General features: G+C 46.8%; 1 protein-coding gene across 8 annotated transcripts in view; it reads left to right on the forward strand.

Annotated features, from left to right (window-relative positions):
* The window catches only part of LOC102454880 (mitogen-activated protein kinase kinase kinase 3-like), a 121780-nt gene that overhangs the window by 44512 nt on the left and 56899 nt on the right, over positions 1 to 20369 (forward strand). For 6 of the 8 annotated variants that reach the window (XM_089776803.1, XM_075922867.2, XM_075922865.2 and 3 more), the window contains one exon: positions 13524 to 13633. The exons of the other annotated variants lie outside the window; for them this stretch is intronic. In XM_089776803.1, coding sequence (XP_089632929.1) covers positions 13524 to 13633 — 110 coding nt within the window. The remainder of the gene's footprint in view (positions 1 to 13523; positions 13634 to 20369) is intronic. 8 annotated transcript variants of the gene reach the window in all.

Below are 20369 nucleotides of genomic sequence, written 5' to 3' on the forward strand. Positions count from 1 at the left end.
TATCCCACAATGCCCAGGGGGCCACACTAGATGAACATGGTTCCTTGTAGGCTTAAAGTTTAAATCTTTGGTTCAGTAATGACTCAGCAGCTGCTATTCTTCCCTTCTGTAGCACCCTGGGTTTTTCCTAGATCTCTGTCCCATCCTGTTTAGCTAGTGAGAGCTGATGAGATCATAGTCGGCATTGCACACAATTCTTCACAAGATCCTACTATTGCTGCCTCCTTGTCCTCACTCAGTGCAGCTGGTGCTTTTGTGCGTTGTTGATGGAAGCACATCCACGGATCTACCGTTAGCTGCCTCTTAGTAATGACTTCTTAGTGACGCCAACAATAACAGGACTGTCTAGACTCTAGGCCATCTGAAAGCTACTAAATTATTTCTTTGTCTCGTCTTCATGTTCTGTCTCTCTTCACAGCTGGATCATTTTGGGTGGTCTCTTATGACCTTTAGACTCTCAATTTCTGCTGTCATTTTTCTCACGCAGAAGCTTACTTTGCCACATCGAGACTAAAACTTAAAATCTCCGAAGCCCTCTGTCTGTTGCACACTGTAGAACAGTGTAGCAGGACTTTGAAGTATGCACCTGATGCAGGGAGATAGCCATCAAATTGCAGAAGCTTTAAATGGATTTCACTTGGTACCTGGTCTTTCAGAGTGCTGAGTCTCCTAAACTTCCCATGGTAATCAACAGCTACTGTGGGTACCCAGCATCTTGCAGGATTTGTTTGAGATCTTGCTGAAATGGATAGGAAGGGTTTCTTTAAGAATACTGCTCTGCCCACCTGCCACACCACAATTTTTGTAGAAAAAAGACCACAATAGATTTGGTAGCAAAAGTTATGAGAGAGGGGACACCACATACTCAGAGATGCTGAACACCTGTAGATTATATAGAGGCTGATCTGAAGTCAGTGGGTGTCTCTTTCCCTCCCCCCCTTCTTCCTCATTGCTTTTATAGGAACTTGGATCAGGCCCCCTGAGTTCATTTAGTGGTGTAGGCACTGAGCACTTCTGAAAGTCAGCCTCATTTCCTTTGAAATGATAGTAGGCCATGGCAGCCTGAAATAAGAAAATAATTGCCCCCTCCCTCTGATATGGTTTTAAATTCTCCAGTGTGTGTTGGTGATTCAGCAATCAAAAGGAAGAGGGCAGAGGGGACAGTACAACGAATTCACCAGAATTGCTTAAAAGCAGTTGATGATGAATATGATGCAAGTGTGGGGTGGAGGAAAAAGAGGGAACTGGAGACAAAGGCAACAGATAATACAAAATGAAATACAGGCAGTCCCCGAGTTACGCGGATCTGACTTATGTCGGATCCGCAGTTACGAACGGGGTTTGCTGCCCGTCTCCCTGGTCTGCTGGAGACCAGCAGACCAGGGAGACGGGAAGCAAAGCCTCTGAGGATGCCGGCAGCAGGACAGCCGCGGCGCGTCTGGGCTGTCCGCTGCCCGCGTGCTCCGCGGCTTTGCTCCACGTCTCCCCAGACCAGGGAGACGGGGAGCAAAGCCGGGGAGCACGCGGGCAGTGGACAGCTCAGACGCGCCACGGCTGTCCCGCTACCGGCGTCCTCAGAGGCTTTGCTTCCCGTCTCCCTGGTCTGCTGGTCTCCAGCAGACCAGGGAGACGGGGAGCAAAGCCGCGGAGCACGCGGGCAAGGGACGGCCCAGATGTGCCGCGGCTGTCCCGCTGCCCCCGTGCTCCGCGGCTTTGCTCCGGACGCCTGTGGTACAGCAGCTGGGGCGCTGCTGGTTGGTCCCGTAGCGCTGCTCTGGGCGCTACTGGACCAAGCCGGCAGCACCCCAGCTGCTCTGCCCCAGGCGTCCTGATTCAGCCGCTGCTGGTCAGTTTCAGCAGCGGCTGAATCAGGACGCCTGGGGCAGAGCAGCTTGGGTGCTGCTGGGTTGGTCCAGTAGCGCCGAGGAGCGGCGCTACTGGAGCAACCCAGCAGCACTCAAGCTGCTCTGCCCCAGGTGTCCCCAAGTCAGCCGCTGCTGAAACTGACCAGTGCTGACTACAGGAAGCCCGAGGCAGAGTTGCTCTGCCCCGGGCTTCCTGGAATCAGCCGCTGATCAGTTTCAGAAGCAGCAGCTGACTTGGGGATGCCTGGGGTTCTTAAGTTGAATCTGTATGTAAGAACTGGCATCCAGATTCAGCCTGTTGAAACTGATCAGCGGCTGATTCCAGGAACCCCGGGGCAGAGCACCTCTGCCTCAGGCTTCCTGTAGTCAGCCGCTGGTCAGTTTCAGCAGCGGCTGAATCTGGATGCCAGTTCCGACTTACATACAGATTCAACTTAAGAACAAACCTACAGTCCCTATCTTGTACGTAACCCGGGGACTGCCTGTATACTTAGGCCCAGATTCACAGTGGTGTTTAGGCTTCTAAATGTGATTAGAAGTTGGGAACCTAAATACCTTTATTCTTTTCCTGAGTTATTGTTGCTGTCACTATCACCTTCTCTGGTGCCTGCTCTAGTGAGAGCAGTGATGCCTACGTTACACATGCTCTGTGGAGAAACAGTGGACTCAGCTCCTCCGGGAATTCATTCTAGAGATTGTACCTCTCTGGGCTGGCACACTTGGTACCTGGCTGCTTCAGGAGGGAGTTTGCCGGACCACAAGAGTTCGGCCCCTCTGCTGATGGATTCCAGGTCTATCAGCAGATTGCAGGGCTCCCCGACTACTGGGCTTCTGGCTCCATAGCCCTCCCTGGTACTGCTGGGGTTTTATGGTCACAGATTATGCTGGACCAGAGAGTCCTGGATCAGAGAGGTTCAACCTGTAATACATTTCACCAGTGCTGAATTAACTGGTGTAGTGAACAAAAGGATTGAGGTGTAAGGGGATTGAGGGGACTAATTCCCCTCACCAACCATGTCGGGAAAGCCGGCTTTGAGGGGATCTGGGTTTTGCATAGTACTTCCTTTGCAATATGTAGCTTTCAGTTGTTTTGCTCTAGATCAGCGACAGAACGAGGAGTTTTTCGTGCTTGTTTATAAGGCTGCAGAGTATTACCAAAGAACTTGATCTTGCAAATCCCTCGTGTGTGGGTTTTCTGGTGTGATTTCTGCCCATGGGGGGCTCACCAGCGTGCACCCCCAATTTTTTTTAATGCAGCTACGTAAAGAACAGCAAAGGCTGATGCATCTTTAGCAGGAGACTCTTAGGAGTGGCATTTGGTTTTGATTAGCCAGCAGCTTCTACTCCTTGTTTGTCTCTTGATTGAACTAGCTGAGCTAGCTGCTCACGTCCATGAAACCAAGTTCCCCACCCTTCAGTCTGCTTGGGGATCCCAGGAGCTGCAATTAGGACAGACCAGAGGGTAAATCTGGGCAATGTCAGCCCTACACAAGAACTTTGTAAACAGGTCCGTGAAAGGACAGTTTTGCAACCGGTGATGTAAATTCTGCCTCTAGGCTAGATGCAGCTGAAATCCTGATGCTTGGAGTGTTTGCTGTTCAGCTGGATGATTGAGAATCTGTATTGATTTGTGTTTCAATCTTTGAAGCTACTCTTGATGCTGAGAATAGACAGGCTTTTCAAGGAGCTTAGAAAGGTGCTCCTGAAATACTTATGTTTCAGTGGAGAGAGAGGATTTTTCATGCTCCTTTATTTGGCTTTACTGGCTCATCTTGTAGCAGTAGTGACAACTGTGTCATGCTTGCATACCCTGTTCAGTGTAGCAAATACTCTGCAATTATTTATGGCTCTTCATCGAAGGATCTCAGCATGCTTCTGAACATGGGGCTTATTTACCCCCTTCAATAGACGGAGACACCAAGGAATAGAGAGTTTAAGGCCTCAGGATGTCATGTGTCCACTAATTTTGGTGTCTCCTTTTACAGGAACCCAACCTGAAACCACTAGGCTCTTACTTGTTCGATTGCTAAACATCTGCATTGCGTGTTGATTTTCAGGCAGAATTTGAGTGGGCATAAAATCAACTGATTCAAGTTAGACATCCCAAATTAGCAGATGTGTCTGGCATAAGTGACTTGACTAGCATCACAGAGCAAAGCATTAGCAGAGTCAGCATCAGAACCAGGATTTCCTGCTCAAGCCACTGAACAGTGCTTCTAGAGGAACTTTCCATTTGAGGAATGTTGTCTTGAAGTGAGCCATGTGCGGGTTAGTCTGGAACACAACTAGTGATGAGTTCTGTGCATGGTTGTGCTGTAGAGTTCTAGCGCTGCTGGAATTTCTGCTATCCATGTTGTGGTGTTGCAAAGGATAAGGTTCCATGCAGAACCTGTCAGGAGATTGGGAAATAGTGCAGAATTGCCTCAGGAGCTGTGTCGGGCAGGATTGTGAAACAGCAGTCACCGCTCACCTCTGTGATCACGGTGGGTCCAACCTATGCAGTGACACTTCAAGCAGGAACAGCAGAGGAAGCAGCCTGCTCTCGTACTGCTTTGAATTAGGTTTTAGGTTTAACGTAAAAGAAAATATTCTGGAGTGCATGACCTTACTGCTGCTCGTTTGGGAAGAGTCTGATCCTGGTGGAATCAAGCTACTGCCGTGATCTGATCTTGCCATCAATGGGCTTAGTGGAAAGGCAGCGTAGTAAAGCCACATTTTTGTGTATTTCTAGAAAGGGGCTCAAGATATGAGCTTTTCATGACTCCATTAGCCTAGGCAAAATCACAGCCTGGGGCAAGGAAACCCTCCCTTTCCCCCAATCGTTATTGTTGTCACTAAGATGTTAGCCAATAAAGTGGAGGAGTTTAGGGCTTCCCTCTTCATTATGGATAACAGTCTTCTCATCTCCTTGTCCCTGGACCTTTATACCACTATCATACATGTCCAATTGATGGTGCTCATTGGCTTGGTAATGCCTATTACCCTCCAGTTAGCAGAGTTGTGTTCTGATGTTGATTAGTTTAACTCATGTCTGGAGTTGCTGGCATGCCAGATTATATGCTATGGCTTGTGTCCAGAAACCTATGTGAGGTCAAGGGGACAGCAGTGCACGAGTTCACAGTTCAAGTGCATGCTAGAGATGTTTGGTTGTTTCTCAGCCTGTTTGCATTTTGCACGGCTGGTCAGCTCCAGTTTCCTTCTAGTGAATTGCCTTGCAAGTGTCTCTTGGTCTACTGTCCCTGGAGACAACTGAGATCAGTGCATGGAGATAGGGAGGATTCAAATTCAACTTAAAAGGTGAGGTGGGTTGCTGAGGGGTGCCCTTTCAGTACTACCTTATCAATGATGTTGACTCAGATTATGCTTTAATCCACATTTTTTTCCAAATCATTTTAATGTTGGATTCTTTATAACTTGAAGACTTTTAACCATGATTTGAGGGCTTGAGTATCTCAGCCGGAAGTTAGGGGTTCATAACAGGAGTGGGTGGGGAATTTCTGTGGCCAGTAATGTACAGGAGGTAAGACTAGATGATAATGGCTTTTTCTGTCTGAGTCTAAACATTACCACTTGGGAACAAAACTGAATCATTGATCCTGAAGACCTTTACAATAATATAGTTTTTGGATGAGGCATAAATCTGACATTCTGTTCCTTTGTGCTCTTTAAAGATCTCATGGTTTATTTTTGTGAGAAGATTGTTAACCTTGGTGTGTCTAGACTACAGGGTTTTGTCGACAAAAGTGCCCAGACCAACCCAGCAGCACTCCAGCTGCTCTGCCCTAGGCGTGTCCGATTCAGCCGCTGCTGGTCAGTTTCAATAGCGGCTGAATCTGGACGCCAGTTCTGACTTACATACAAATTCAACTTAAGAACAAACCTACGGTCCCTATCTTGTACGTAACCCGGGGACTGCCTGTACAGTATTATCCATGATTGACAGGTCAATGTCCATTATTGTTATCCACTTGTGGCTTCTGGTGACATGGAATGAATCAAGGCTGTCTCACAGACACACACACACACACACACACACACTTTTTTCTACCATTGCAACACATTTGTTTAAACAACTTAATTGTAGCTGGGCGGGGTATGTGAAATTTTTGGGTATAAAAAGTTAAAATAATAAAGCGCTGTAAAACTTAACACAAATTCAGTTTTCTCCAAACTTCAGTTTTGTTGACTAACATCTCTTGATTACCCCTAAGGGTACTCGTACCACTGGTTGAGAAACACTGCACTAGCTGTTCCATGGTTCAGATGTCTTCTCCATATTTGCATATTAGGGGGGTAGCCTACATTTTCCATTTGCATAGCAGGAGCTGGAATACCTGCATGAGTACACATGAAAGCTGCTGACATGAGCTCCTCAGAAGGAAGATGCTATAGAAATGCAATTACCGTATTTTCTGGCGTATAAGGCGACTGGGCGTATAAGACGACCCCCTAATTTTCTAGTTAAAAGATAGGTTTTCGTCTTATACTCGCCGTATAAGACTGCCCCCCCTTAAGAGGCCAACCGGCAGCGCCCCAGCGCCCCTCCGCCTCCCCAGCTTTGCTCCCGGTGTCCCTGGTCTGCTGGAGACGGTCCCCAGCAGACCAGGGGCACCGGGAGCAAAGCCGAAGTGGTGGCGGGGTGCCGCGCTTCTGAGGCTTTGCTCTGGCAAAGCCTCAGAGGCACGGGACCCCCACCACGGCTGCGGCTTTGCTCCCGGTGTCCCTGGGTGCTGGAGACGGTCCCCAGCAGACCAGAGGCACCAGGAGCAAAGCCGCAGCAGCGGCGGGGTCCCGCGCCTCTGAGGCTTTGCCAGAGCAAAGCCTCAGAAGCGCGGCACCCCGCCGCCGCTGCGGCTTTGCTCCTGGTGCCCCTGGTCTGCTGGGGACCATCTCCAGCAGACCAGGGACACCGGTAGCAAAGCCTCTGAGGACGCTGGCAGCGGGACAGCCGCGGCGCGCCTGGGCTGCCCCGCTGCCCGAGCCCCTCCGCGGCTTTGCTCCACGTCTTTCTGGTCTGCAGACCAGGGAGACGCAGAGCAGCTTTTCTCGCCCCGGAGTACACGGGCAGCGGGAACGCGAGGTCCCGCAGTCTGTGTCCTCCGGGGCGAGAAAAGCCCCGGCGTATAAGATGACCCCCGATTTTTGGGGGATGTTTTTTAGCATAAAAAGTCGTCTTATACGCCGGAAAATACGGTACTAATTTGAACCTCTGAAATGAAATAGCAATACATTTTCTGCTCAAGACTTTGGGTTTATTGTTTTCAGACTCTGTTTACCCCAGAAAGCAGTTTTCTTTGTGTGTAATCATGTCTTGGGAAAGATTCTTTCTTTGTATCCAACATGGATTTCAGAGCAACTGAACTAGAGATTGTTCTCAAAAGAAATTGTTTGATTTATACCAGGCAGATTCCCATTGGAAGATTATTTCCCCATGGGCACACTGGCACAAAAAGTGGAGGAGGGGCGGCTGTCATTATGCAGTTGTCCATCTAGAGTTGCAAGGCTTGATTCTGATCGGATTTATATTAATTTTACTCATGCTTTATTGATCAGTTACTCCTGACTTGCATCATTCTAAACGAGGTCTTAATTGGACCCAGAGCTAGTAGGAGCACCAAATTCTGATCCATCTAAGACTCTTCTGTGGCCCCCCATTTCTGTAGTATCTGAGTGTCTCATCATTTTCAAAACACTTTATCCTTGCAGCATTCCTCTGAGGTAGAGTGATGCTATTATCCTTATCATAGAATCATAGGGTTGGAAGAGACCTCAGGAAGTCATCAAGGCCAGACCCCTGCCCAAAGCAGGACCAATCCCAACTAAATCAACCCAGCCAGGGTTTTGTGAAGCCGAGATTTTAAAACCTCCAGGGATGGAGATTCCACCACCTCCCTAGGGAGCCCATTCCAGTGCTTCACCACCCTCATAGTGAAATAATTTTTCTTAATATTCAACCTAGACCTCCCCCACTGTAAATTGAGACCATTGCTCCTTGTTCTGCCATCTGCCACTACTGAGAACAGCCTCCCTCCATCCTCTTTGAAACCTCCCTTCAGGTAATTAAAGGCTGCTATCAAATCCCCCCTCACTCTTCTCTTCTGCAGACTAAATAAGCCCAAATCCCTCAGCCTCTCCTCATAAGTCATGCGCTCCAGCCCCCTGATCATTCTGGTTGCCCTCCGCTGGACCCTCTCCAATGCGTCCACATCTTTTCTGTAGTGGGGGGCCCAGAACTGGACGCAATGTTCCAGATGTGGCTTCTTCCATGCCAAATAAAGGGGAATAATCACTTCTCTAGATCTGCTGGAAATGCTCCTCCTAATGCTCTCTGATATGCCATTTGCCTTGACTACCAGGTCACACTGTTGACTTACGTTACCCTCTCTGTGTCTTGGTTCCTGATATGTAAGTGGCTTGGCCAAGATCCCACAGGAAGTCGGAGGTGGAGCAGGGACTTGATTCTAGGTACTAGGCTAACACCCTGGAATAGCCTTTCTCTAATTGGTTTTATGCTGCTTTTATTCCACAAACTTTGATAGAGTTCTGGGTGTACCTTGGTGTAGCTGATAACAGAACCAAGCCTTTTGTTGCAAGACACAAACTTCAGGCTTACTCCAATTTAGGAAACTGTAGTTGGGTTGCAGTGGGAGAGGGCAAAAAAAATGCAAAGTCTCTCTCAGATCCCTGCTGATTGCATTTGTGCACAGTCTCATGAAGAAAAATAGACTGCCTGAGGAGTAAAGGTTTTGGTACATTGCTGCTGTGATAATTGGTAGAGAAGGCTGCATGCAGGCACATGCATACAGTTTTTCTAAAAATATGGTGCCTTTTGGGTGGTCATGTTATTTAATTAGTGCTAAATATGGCTCTGATCTAGCCAAACACTTAAGCAAGTGAATAGTCCCCTGCGGGTAGATCTTCAGATGCTGTAAAATTATTGTAGTTCCATTGGAAGTCATAGATAAAGTTAAGCATGTGTCTAGGAGCTTTACTGGATTGACTTCAAATATTTGGAGTAAGCACTTTCTCCTTAGAGGAGCTGCGGCAGCCTGATGCAAAACCCATTGGACTTGATGGGAGTCTTTCCTTTGACATGTTTTGGTTGTGGCCCATACTCTATGCCGATCCTGGTAGCGCTCTTATTCCAAGTAAACACCACGGTCCAAGGCACATTTGGTCTGCTCCTTACCAGCTCACTGCACTGCTTAGCTCTTCATCTCTATGTTGCAAGAAACATTCTGAATTTTTTTTTGTTCCAAAATCCACTTGTTCCTCACATGAGGAAGAGCAATAAGGAAATGGCTTGCACATGGTAGCAGCGCAGCATTGCTTTTGGATTCTCCAGCTGCTAGCTGAGTCATTTCAGAAATTCTTTCATGTTTGGCTGTTCTTGGTGTATTTTGCACTGGGCCAAGTTTCCCTAAAACAGCCTTGCCAATGCACTTCAACATTGATCTGCAACAATGTCTTCCGGACTTTGTTGGAGCAGACATGGTTGATTGTGCTAGTGCTTCACAGTTGATAGTGGGTGATTTTGTTATGTGAACAAATGTCCTTTTGGAGGTTTGGAGGCGACAGATGTTCTCTTGGAATGACAGATGCATTTAGGGCAATATTTCCGTGGGTAGAAGCTTCATGGTACATTCTGTATTCTCTTAGGGTAACTCAATGGTGAGGGAGTCTCACAGGATTCAACTCTTTAGCCCATCCACAGAGGAGATGTCTTGGTTACAGCCCTCAGCTAGGCTATGTCTACACAGCAGTGTTGTTCTGAAATAACGTAGTGTACATCTACACAGCAAGTCCGTTATTTCAAATTTATTTTGAAATAACAGGCTTCTTACTCAGACTTCCGTAAACCTCATTTCATGAGAAGTAAGTGAAGTCGTGGGGGGGAGAGTCCTCTATTTCGAAATAACTGCTGTGTAGACTGCGTCAAAAGTCGAAATAAGCTATTTTCAAGTCGAAGTAGCTTATTTCAAGTTTAGCCCTGCTGTGTAGATGTACGCTGCTAGAGAGCTGTGACTCAAGTTTAGCTCATGCTTTTAGGTCTAGGGGACCCTAGTTCAGTCCCTGATGTGTCATCCAAGAGGGTAGCCACTATTGCACTAGCAGACATTGGTCTCCATTATTCCACATTGGAGACCCATTTATCTGTTGTGGTGTTTGTATTGGTGCCTGGTACACATTGGCAGAATCTTCCATGTTAATACCGATTGAAATATGTTGGGTTAAACTTCTTATTTTTCTTGAGGGGCAAAAGGCTTTTTATAGATTTTTGTGTGTGAAAAATACTTGGTATTTTTCCTTCATAATTTTCTGTTTATTTTTTCTAAATGAATCTGGAAAACAAGTAATCCTCTTCTTTTCACAAAAAAAAAAAAAAAAAAAAACCATGAAAAATTCAAAATCCTTTTTATTCTAAAAGTTTAGGAGAGAACAGTTTTTTTCCCCCCTAAGTTACTCAATTTTATTTTGGAAAAGTTCAGTATTCAATCCCCTACCACCTTTTTAATTCCTGCTACCACACCCTTCCTTATTTCAGTGGCAACACAGAAAAAGAAAAGGAGGTGCAATGGATTCTGAAACTTATTTTTTATACATTCCGAATAAATAAAATATTTCCCCTCTCAACCTACAGAATGAAAATCATTGAATTTTACTCCTCCGTTTGAGGAGGCATTGCCTACATAGATTATAAGGGTCAATGACTCATACTATGGCACCTCCTGCTAGTCACTCCAGGAATTAGGTGCTCAGAGGCTGGACTGAGCTCTTCTGGTGGTGTCTTGCGCATTGTTACCTGTCTCTTTTTGTCTGTTCTCCACCATTTGTCAGGACCCACATCCATCCCAAACTTCAGTGCCTTTCCCTTCAGGTACTGGCCTGTGACAGTGCCTACACCCTGACATCTTCCCCTCACGGGAATTGCAGTCCCTTCATAACAGTGGTTCCCAACCTTTTTTCATACTGGGGACCAGCAAACCTGTTCGCAAACTTGTGGCAGAGTGGCAACATTTGTGTATTTGCATATTCATTATGCAGATAAACCATTTCCTGGTTGCCAAAATATGTATCCTTGGCCCCTCATACACTCCAACCCTGACTCCTATAGCCCCCCAACTTTATTTTATTCAGTCTTGGTAGCCAGAGCAGCCGCCCATTGGATGGAACAGATCCTGGCCATCCGTCCGCCATGCAGCGGGTTCCACACCCCCCACCCCTGGCTTCCCCTGCCACGCAGCCACAAGCCTCCCTGTCAAGCTGCAGGGTCCAGCCTCCCTCCCCTCTTTCGAGCAGGCCCCACATGGCTCCAGCAGGCTCCTGCCCCTCTTTTGAGCAGGCCCCACATGGCTCCAGCAGGCTCCTGCCCCCCTGCTGGAGCAGGGCCCAGCCACCTACCATGCAGCCGTGGTGCAGGCCCTGGCCCCAGCTGCTCACCACATGGCTACGGTGAGGCTGTCCCAGTAGGAACAGCCTCACTGTGGCTCCAGCGCTGCCTGCCGTCCCACTCACCCTGCAGCTGCATGGTGAAGTGGGCAGAAGGGAATTCCCTTGTAGGTGGGGCTAATCAAAAGCTGAGAGTGTGGCCGGGCAATGTGCCACGGCCCAGCAGGCCGGGGTCTGCGGACCGGCGGCTGGGAACTGCTGCCCTATACCCACCTTGCCTCAGTGACCCACTGGCAGTCATCCTCTAGCTCCTGCCTCTGGGGCAAACTGCAGCCTGAAATACCTTATTGGCAAGGGGGGTTGGACCTGCGGCCTATTTCTGACTTGGCTGCTCCCCTGCAGCCTTAATAGCTCCCTAGGCCCCTGTTGCTGGGGCTCATCCTGGGGTTTATTCAGGCCTGAGATTCCCTGGCTCACCCAGCCTTCCCCCAACATTGTGTCCAAGATACTCTCTACTAGCACAGCCCTCCCTGTCCCTCCCGAGAGAGAGTGAGCGTGCTTCTTCTGGCCAGCCATCTTTTATTACAGCCCTGCTGGGCTCTGGCTCCCAGCCTCGGCCCCCTTCCAAGGCTGTTATAACCCTTTCCATTCCAGTGTGGGGCAACGGCTCCGTCGCACTGACATTAGGATGTACTGCATGTTTAGAGGAATCCCTTTCCCAAACTCTTCCTGTTGCAGGATTGCTCATCATAAAATCCAGCCCCAAACAGTGTTGGGGAGAGGAGCCAATGCTATTTTTGAGCTTAGGCTCCAAAGTCCACTGGATTTGAAAAGATTCCCAGGATCTTAGTAGCATTTGAATCAGCCACTACATGATTTCACACTATTTTCTGTGTGCGCCTGTTTGTTCGCTCTCTCTCTTCTCAAAAGTGCAGATAATGTCTCAGTATCTGTATTTTCTCATAGAATTTGCGTTTTGTGTGCTGGATCCTTCGCACCTACACAGTTGGGTGGGTTTCATAATACAGTTTCTTTCTTGGTTGCCGTGATTGAATCTTGGTGGGGGAGGTTGAGTGTTTGTTGGAGGCACTCGCTTATTTTAAACAGCTTTACAAGAACCAACACTGGACCAGTCTGTCTGGTTTTAATAGCTAGAATTTTTTGCCAGTGAAGGCACCTGAAGCTGGATTTGGAGGATGTACTAGTAAGTATAGGCACCTAAAAAAGAAGCAGGTTGATTTCAGACTGAGATCTGTCAAAATGCCTCTCTCTACCCAGTCATCCAGTTTATTCTCCTTGTGCCTAGTGGATTCTGTGCACTTTCCCTTCCAGCCTACATGGACAGAAGTCTGGTTGCCCCGTCTATAGTCCCCTCCCCTCCCCCAGCAGCCATCGGTCGCAGGATCTAAGGAATGCAGCCTTAAGTATCTTTGGGTATGTCTACACTAGCCGTCTAGTTTGAACTACGGAGGCTAATGTAGGCATTCGAACTTGCAAATGAAGCCTGGGATTTAAATATCCTGGGCTTTATTTGCATCTTCCCGTCCGGTCGCCATTTTTAAATGCCACTAGTCCGGACTAACTGTCCACGGCTACTTGCGGCAGTTAAACGGTAATTCGAACTAAGTCCTTAGTTCGAATTAACTGTTACACCTCATTCCAGGAGGAGTAACAGGTAATTCGAACTAAGGACTTAGTTCGAATTACCCTTTAACTGCCACGTGTAGCCGTGGGCAGTTTGTCCGGACTAGTGGCATTTAAAAATGGCGACCGGATGGGAAGATGCAAATAAAGCCCAGGATATTTAAATCCCAGGCTTCATTTGCAACTTTGAATGCCTACATTAGCCTGCCTAGTTCGAACGAGGGGGCTAGTGTAGACGTACCCTTTGAAAAGAAATGAGGATATAGATACGTGTATGATGGGGGACAATGAGAGCCTGATCCAAAATTCACCGATGCCAGCAGAAAGACTCCCATTTAACTCAGTGAGCTTTGGATCATGCTCGCAATGCTAATATTTTGAAGCAATGTGCCCCTTTCACAGATTTGAGTGGGAATACCCTAGGAAACATTGGGAAAAGGGAATCCTCCTCCTTGCTGGGGAGCTAAGGGAGGAAGCCTGTGCTGTATAACACATAGCTTGAAAATTGCATCTATGCTGCTGCGACCGCTTTGCGTTTTTATCCTCTGCTAGTACTGTGTGTTCAAGACAGTGCTTCCGGGTGGACGCTTCTCGGCACACTACACTCATCCTCTTCTTTTGCAGATGAAGAGGAAGCGCTTAACTCTATTATGAAGGATCTGGCAGCACTGGGCAAATGCAGAGGACTGCTGGATAGCAACAGGAACAAAAACAGCGTCCACTCCAGCAAACAGGTGAGCTACCCACAGAGTCGCATCTGCGACACTCCAGAACTCTTGGAAGTCTGGGCATGGAGACTTCAGTCACTGCATGGAGAAATGTGATAGAAATGTAGCCGTGTTAGTCTGGGGTAGCTGAAGCAAAATGCAGGACAATGTAGCACTTTAAAGACTAACAAGATGGTTTATTAGATGATGAGCTTTCGTGGGCCAGACCCACTTCCTCAGATCAAATAGTGGAAGAAAGTAGTCACAACCATATATACCAAAGGATACAATTAAAAAAAATGAACAAATATGAAAAGGACAAATCACATTGCAGAACAGGAGGGGGATGCGGGGGGGGGGGGGAAGGAAGGAAGGTAAGTGTCTGTGAATTGATGATATTAGAGGTAGGGAGAGTGGGATGTTTGTGAGTTAATGGTATTAGAGGTGATAATTGGGGAAACTATCTTGGTAATGGGTGAGATAGTTCAAGTGTTTGTTGAGTCCTTTTTGGAGGATTCCCTTTCAAGTGCAGAAGGACATCCTCTGAACTGTCATTCATGTTAAAATTCGACACTTTCCAAAAAGGACTCAACAAACATTTGAACTATCTCACCCATTACCAAGATAGTTTCCCCAATTATCACCTCTAATACCATTAACTCACAAACATCCCACTCTCCCTACCTCTAATATCATCAATTCACAGACACTTACCTTCCTTCCTTCCCCCCCCCCCCCGCATCCCCCTCCTGTTCTGCAATGTGATTTGTCCTTTTCATATTTGTTCATTTTTTTTAATTGTATCCTTTGGTATATATGGTTGTGACTACTTTCTTCCACTATTTGATCTGAGGAAGTGGGTCTGGCCCACGAAAGCTCATCATCTAATAAACCATCTTGTTAGTCTTTAAAGTGCTACATTGTCCTGCATTTTGCTTCTGCATGGAGAAATGTGATTGTTCCTTCAGATACCATAGGAGGGCCTGGCTCTCTATGGGCAGCTAAAGAGATAACAGGCTCTCCACTTCAGAATTTGTGTGGTCTAAGATGAGTGCCGGCCAACACCTACCAGAGCAGGAAGTGAAGAGTGGTGGGCCTGTTTCTCAGAGGTGCAGAGGACCTGCAACTCCACATACAGTTAATAGGACCTGTGGATGCTCAGTCGGTACCTCGGAAAATCAGATCACCTGACAGGGGTGCGACCAAGCAGTCGATGTATTAGATGTAAATCCAGTGATGTAGGTGCCTGGTGCCTCATAACACTGTGTGCTGATGAAAACGATAACTTGTCCCTGAGAAGTGGAGCACAGTTGAATTCAGTCTGCAGCTCTTAGGGGCCAAAATACTCCATCTTGTTAAAATCAGGCAGGGTTATTGCAATTCTGTATCAAAAGGAAAGTAAATGAGACCTAATTCTGAAGCTCCCATTGATTTCAAGGGCAGATGAGTTTTCCTTATTCGTAATAATTAATGTAGAGCCAAGGCTCCCTAGTCACAGACCAGGACCCGATAGTGCTAGGCATTGTACAAAGAGCAAAAAGGCAGTCGCTGCCCCACAAGCATCTCTCTTCCTATTTGTATCACAGTAATGTGGAGGGAGCCTGTGCTTTACAGACAGACGGTAGGAGTGAGGTTCCCTGCCCCAAGGAGCTCTCAGTTTAAATAGGTAAGCCCACCTAAGAGCAGGAGGAAGGACGAATTGTTCCCATTTTACAGAAATGGGAACTGAGGCCTAGAGATAGTGATTTTCTACTTTGCAAGACCGCTTTCACGTAACGTATCAAGCTAGAAATTGGGCCTAGATCTCATGTGTCCAAGCACAAGACCATCCTTCCAGCCCTTCATTAATATTGTAATCAAATGAATCTATTGCTTACCAGGCTATGGATGCTGTAATGCTTTAAAAAATGAACCAGTCACATAAACTGAGTTGCCAACTTTCCAGTTGCCAACTTTCCAGTCCGTGGAAACCTAACACCTCTGCGGTGTCCCTCCCCCGGGGGCCCAGTCCTGCCCTGATTTGCCTTGCCTCGCCTCATTCTCTGAGCCGCCAACCCCGTCCCTATTGTCTCTTCCACTCCATTGCTCACTGTCCACCTCTGCTCATGTCACTCACTCCCCCTCCCTTGGGACTCACCTGCCACCTGCAGTGTCAGACTGGGAAGAGCTGATGTGAAGCCTTCAACTGGGGCATAGTGACACATGGTGGGTAATTAGATTTCTTAGCTGTGCTGATTTGGTGCTGCCAGTTTCTCTTTTTGATTGGATGTTTCAGTTGAAAACCAGACACCTGGCAATCCTGTGTAGGATGTGGGCTACTGGTGCCTTTTGTTAGAGCTATGTTCTGCCTCTGATAGCATGGGACCACAGGTACTTGGCACACCTCTGTATGGGTGTCTGAATATGAATTTAGGTATCTAAGTTTAGGCTCCTAATTCTGAGAATTTTGGCCACATGATACACAGAGGATTCTGTCACTAAGAAGAAAAACCCTTACCCACTGGTTGGTAAGAAGTTCCATTGTCATCAATATAATGTCAAAGGTAGATGTGGTGTGCCATTTTATTTTGTATACAGTACAAAGTAGAGATTCCTTAAACAGCAATGTAGACAAAACAAAGAAATTTGCACACAGTTTATGTAATAGTCTCATAACAAGAAATGAAAAAAAATGAAAGAAATAATTCAACAAATCCACGTGGAAGTGTGTTTCTTCTAGTGCTATGGCTAAACAGTAGGTTGTAATTAATATCCCTGAGTGGCTATCAAGTAAGAAAAAAAAATAGTTTATAGTGTTCAGAGTTGTTTTCATGACGCTGGTACCTACACAAACATTTGCAAATGTGTTGGAGAAAAATCCTTTCCAGTAATTCCTCTAGAATTTGAAACAGACATATGCGTGTTCATCTCCCCAAGTGTGGCCTAGGAGTAACAGCTGTTTAAGTGTAATACATGCTGAACAACTGCAGTGATTGAGAGAATCCAAGATGTTTACAGAAGTGACCGGGAAACTCGGAGTTGGCGCTCTACAGCTGCAATAGAATCAGACGATCCAGCACAGATCTGGATGGCTTGCAGTTGAACACTTTATGCATGATGATGGGTGGAGAACATAGCAAACAGTGTTAGGACATTTTGAACTTAGATTCAGAGAACTTTTCTTAAGTATAAACAACAAGGAGTCTGGTAGCACTTTAAAAACTAATAGAATTATTAGATTATTGGATCATAAGCTTTTGTGAGCTCTTCTACAAAGGAATAAAATTCTTATTTGGAGACTGTGGCCATGCCCTGTATATACAATTATATAGTAGTATTTGTCTAGTTGAAGGCAAGGAGGATACCAGTATTCTGTGGGTAAATATTGAAAATGAAAGTTGTAAAACAGTGAGAATTTACAAGTGTGCTTGTATAAATGCATACTCACAACTTACCTTAATTTATAAAACAGTCTGTGTGTCATTCTCTGTGCTCTTGCCTTAAACATTATTATGGCAGGGAGCCATGTTTTCTCTGATTATGGCGTTAGTTCTTGGAAAAAAACTTTCTGGAAGCATTTGGACCAAACCACCATTTGCCTCCCTTGTGATTGTTAGCTGTAACGAGGAAAGGCCAGAGACACATGTTAAGTGGTATGGTCCTTTGGAACCGTGTACGGCGGGGTGGTCATATGGTCAGCACTTTCTGCTTCTTACGCACTGTGACTGTCAACTTGACCTAGCTGAGCTCAGTTCCCCAAGATGAAGGGTGTTGGAGTGCGCTGAATTATTGCTTCATTTATGGGTCTAGTTACAACACGTCAGGCTTCTGGTAAAACATAGTTTGTGAAGCAGGGAGTTGCAACCCTGGTGGGTGAGTTCTCGTTGAGGCTGACGGCCAAACATTTGAAAACAAACATGTTGGCTGAAAACCAAAGTATTTTCATTTGACTGCGCTGCTATAGGGCCTTATGTAGATCTGGTGCCTACTGTCCCTGTTTTCCTCTCTGGGCTAGACCAGGGGTGGACAATTTTTGATGGGATGCCAGTGGTCAGAGGCTGCTCTTTCTATATTAATAGAGAGGGTGCAGGGTCTGGGGTGGGGTTCGGGTGCAGGGAAGGAGCTCTGGGTTAGGGGTTTGAGATGCAGGTGGAGATATAGGTTCTGGGAGGGAGTTTGTGCGTAGGAAGGGGTTGTGATCACTGTTCCCTGTAAGCTGAGTGCTCGGATGGCTGCCTGGGGGAGAGTCAGATGCCACCTAGATGATTAGCAGAGTTCCCAGAGCTGCCCACAGTGAACGAGCAGTCGACTACCTGATAAGCAGGAGCTTAACAGGTAGCACTATCAACTACTCGGTCACGCACACCCCTCCTGATGCTGCTCTGCACTCTCAAAGGGACAGATGCTGACTCCAATCTCTGGTCCCCCACCAGGTTTCAGGACAAACCTCCCCCACATTGCGCCTCTGCATGCTGAAAGGGACAGATCAGTGGCAGCTGGTCCCATGGATCTCTCAGCACAATCCCCCTCCACCATTTTCCCCATTGCTACTCTGCACTCTTAAAGTGAGAGACACCCGCGAAACGGGCTGCCACTTCTCTGTCCCTTTAAGAGTGCAGAGTGGCAGCTGGGGAATTGGGGAGGCCTTGTGCTGAGATCTGGAAGTGAGCCTTTCCCTAATGACTAGTCAATGGAAATTCCGTCGACTACTCGACTAGCAAGTGAATCGCTACTTAACAACCCGTAGCTCACAGCCAGCAGCATGGATTTGTACTGGTGGTGTGCATCTGTGCCTGGCTTGGTGCACGTAACAAAATGTCTTCCATACATGGTTGAAAAAAAATTAAAGGAAACCTTGATTGTGACCTGGGGCAGGGTGCAGCGCGGAGCCATGGTCAGGGAGGGATTTTGGATGCAGGAGGGGTTGTGACCTGGGGCTAGGGGTGGGGATGCAGAAGAAGTTTCCAGGTGCAGGCTTTGGCCGGGAGGCACTTACTGTAAGCAGCTGGTGGCCCAGCAGGAAACTCAAGCAGGACCCTGCCTGCCACAACCCCACAAACCACTCAAAGCGGCTGGCTGCTGGGGCCAGCACGTGCGTCTCTGCGCAACACTCCCCTTGGGAGGCGAGGGGAGAAGTGGATCTCTCTGTCCTTCACCTGATCGCAAACACTGCCCTTGTAGCATCCAGTGGGAGGCTGTGAGGATGCTTCTAAGGGATGCAGTACACAGAGATCCCTTTCCCCTTAAGGGCAGGGCCGTGCAGAGATGCACATGCTGTTCCCAGCAACTGGACACTTTTTGAATGGCTTGTAGAGCCGCAGCAGGTAGCCTGCCTGAAGGTGCCACTGGACTGTCGTGGGCCAGAGCTAAATGTTTGGTGAGCTGCATTTTGCTCGCTCCTGGGCTACAGTCATTGCCAGACTACATCTCCCATAATGCCGTGTCTCTTCTCTCACCACAACTGAGATTGCATTTCCCGTGACACACCGTAATCTAGCCAGGGAGGCTGGATTATAGAGGAGGATGGGAACATGAGGCAACTGAACTACAACACCCCTGAGGCACTGTATAGTAGCACATCCAAAGACAAAGATTTCTGTTTGTGAGTGTTCATTTTTTTTTATTAAAATCAAATTTTCCATAGAAAGTCAACTTTTGGTTTTTTTAAAAATTTTGGTTGTTCAGCAGCACAGTTTCCCTTTGAAAAATGTAGATGAACATTTTTATCTTTCTGTTTTTCACAAGACAGGTGTGCTTTGTGTGGAATAAACATTACAGGAATATTTGAACAACACCTACAGCCCTTCCACAACGTTCACTTGTCACCTATCATCCCACTTTCTCTGGCATCAGCTACACTAATTTGCTGACATTAGCTTACTACAAGAATCAGCCTGATATAGCGACTATTAAGATTGTGCCGACATAGGAAGTTGCATGTGCCCTTTCACAGGGAGAAACTTTCTGAAGATGAAATGTTCATAGACTGATAAGTTTCCCAACTAGTCATGTGAAAATGTGCCTTAGTGCAGCACTACATTTTGAATAGGAAATGCTGTACTGATAGGATAAGCTGTAAAAGGCAATACATAATAAATATTAGTTCTTATCCTTTCCTGCGAGAGAGCTTATCCCCATTTTGAGAGAAGAAAACTAAGGAGGCAAGAGATAGGAAACATAATATTAAAAAAAAAAAATAAAGTCTTTGAAAAGATTATAGGCATTTATTGCTTCAGGGTATAACTTCAAATCTAACACATTGGGGATTTTGAGAGAAATTTCCCTGGGCACTGGTTTCTCTTTAATGCTTGCAGGTATGATACTGGACTGGCTGGACCACTGGTTTGATCCAGTCTGGTGACTCCTGTGTTCATATAACACAGGGAAAGAGACTGAGAGAAGGAAAAGAGTAAACCGTAATTGAAAATGTGGAGGAAGATGCACAGTGATATGTTAAAGGACTGCGGGGCGGGGTGGGGAATGGAGTAAAGCTGGAAGGGGGAAGAAGATTTAAAACAAAGCAAGGGGGAGAGAGAGAGTTATACATTTTTCATAAGCAATTGGTTGTGGATTCCCATTGTTACAGTTCAACAGCTAACACTCATAACAGTAACCTCTACAGTAGTACCTCAGAGTTACACACGTGCATCATTGAGTTCTGTCATTTGGAACAGGAAGTACATAATCAGACAGCAGTAGAGACACCCGCTACCCCAATAAAAGCAAATGTGGCACAATACTGTATTAAACTTAAACTACTGTACTAAAAAATGAGAGAGACACA

The sequence above is a fragment of the Pelodiscus sinensis genome, chromosome 2, assembly GCF_052426305.1.
Source record: "Pelodiscus sinensis isolate ZL-2025 chromosome 2, ASM5242630v1, whole genome shotgun sequence".
In the NCBI taxonomy this organism is placed as follows: Eukaryota; Metazoa; Chordata; order Testudines; family Trionychidae; genus Pelodiscus; species Pelodiscus sinensis.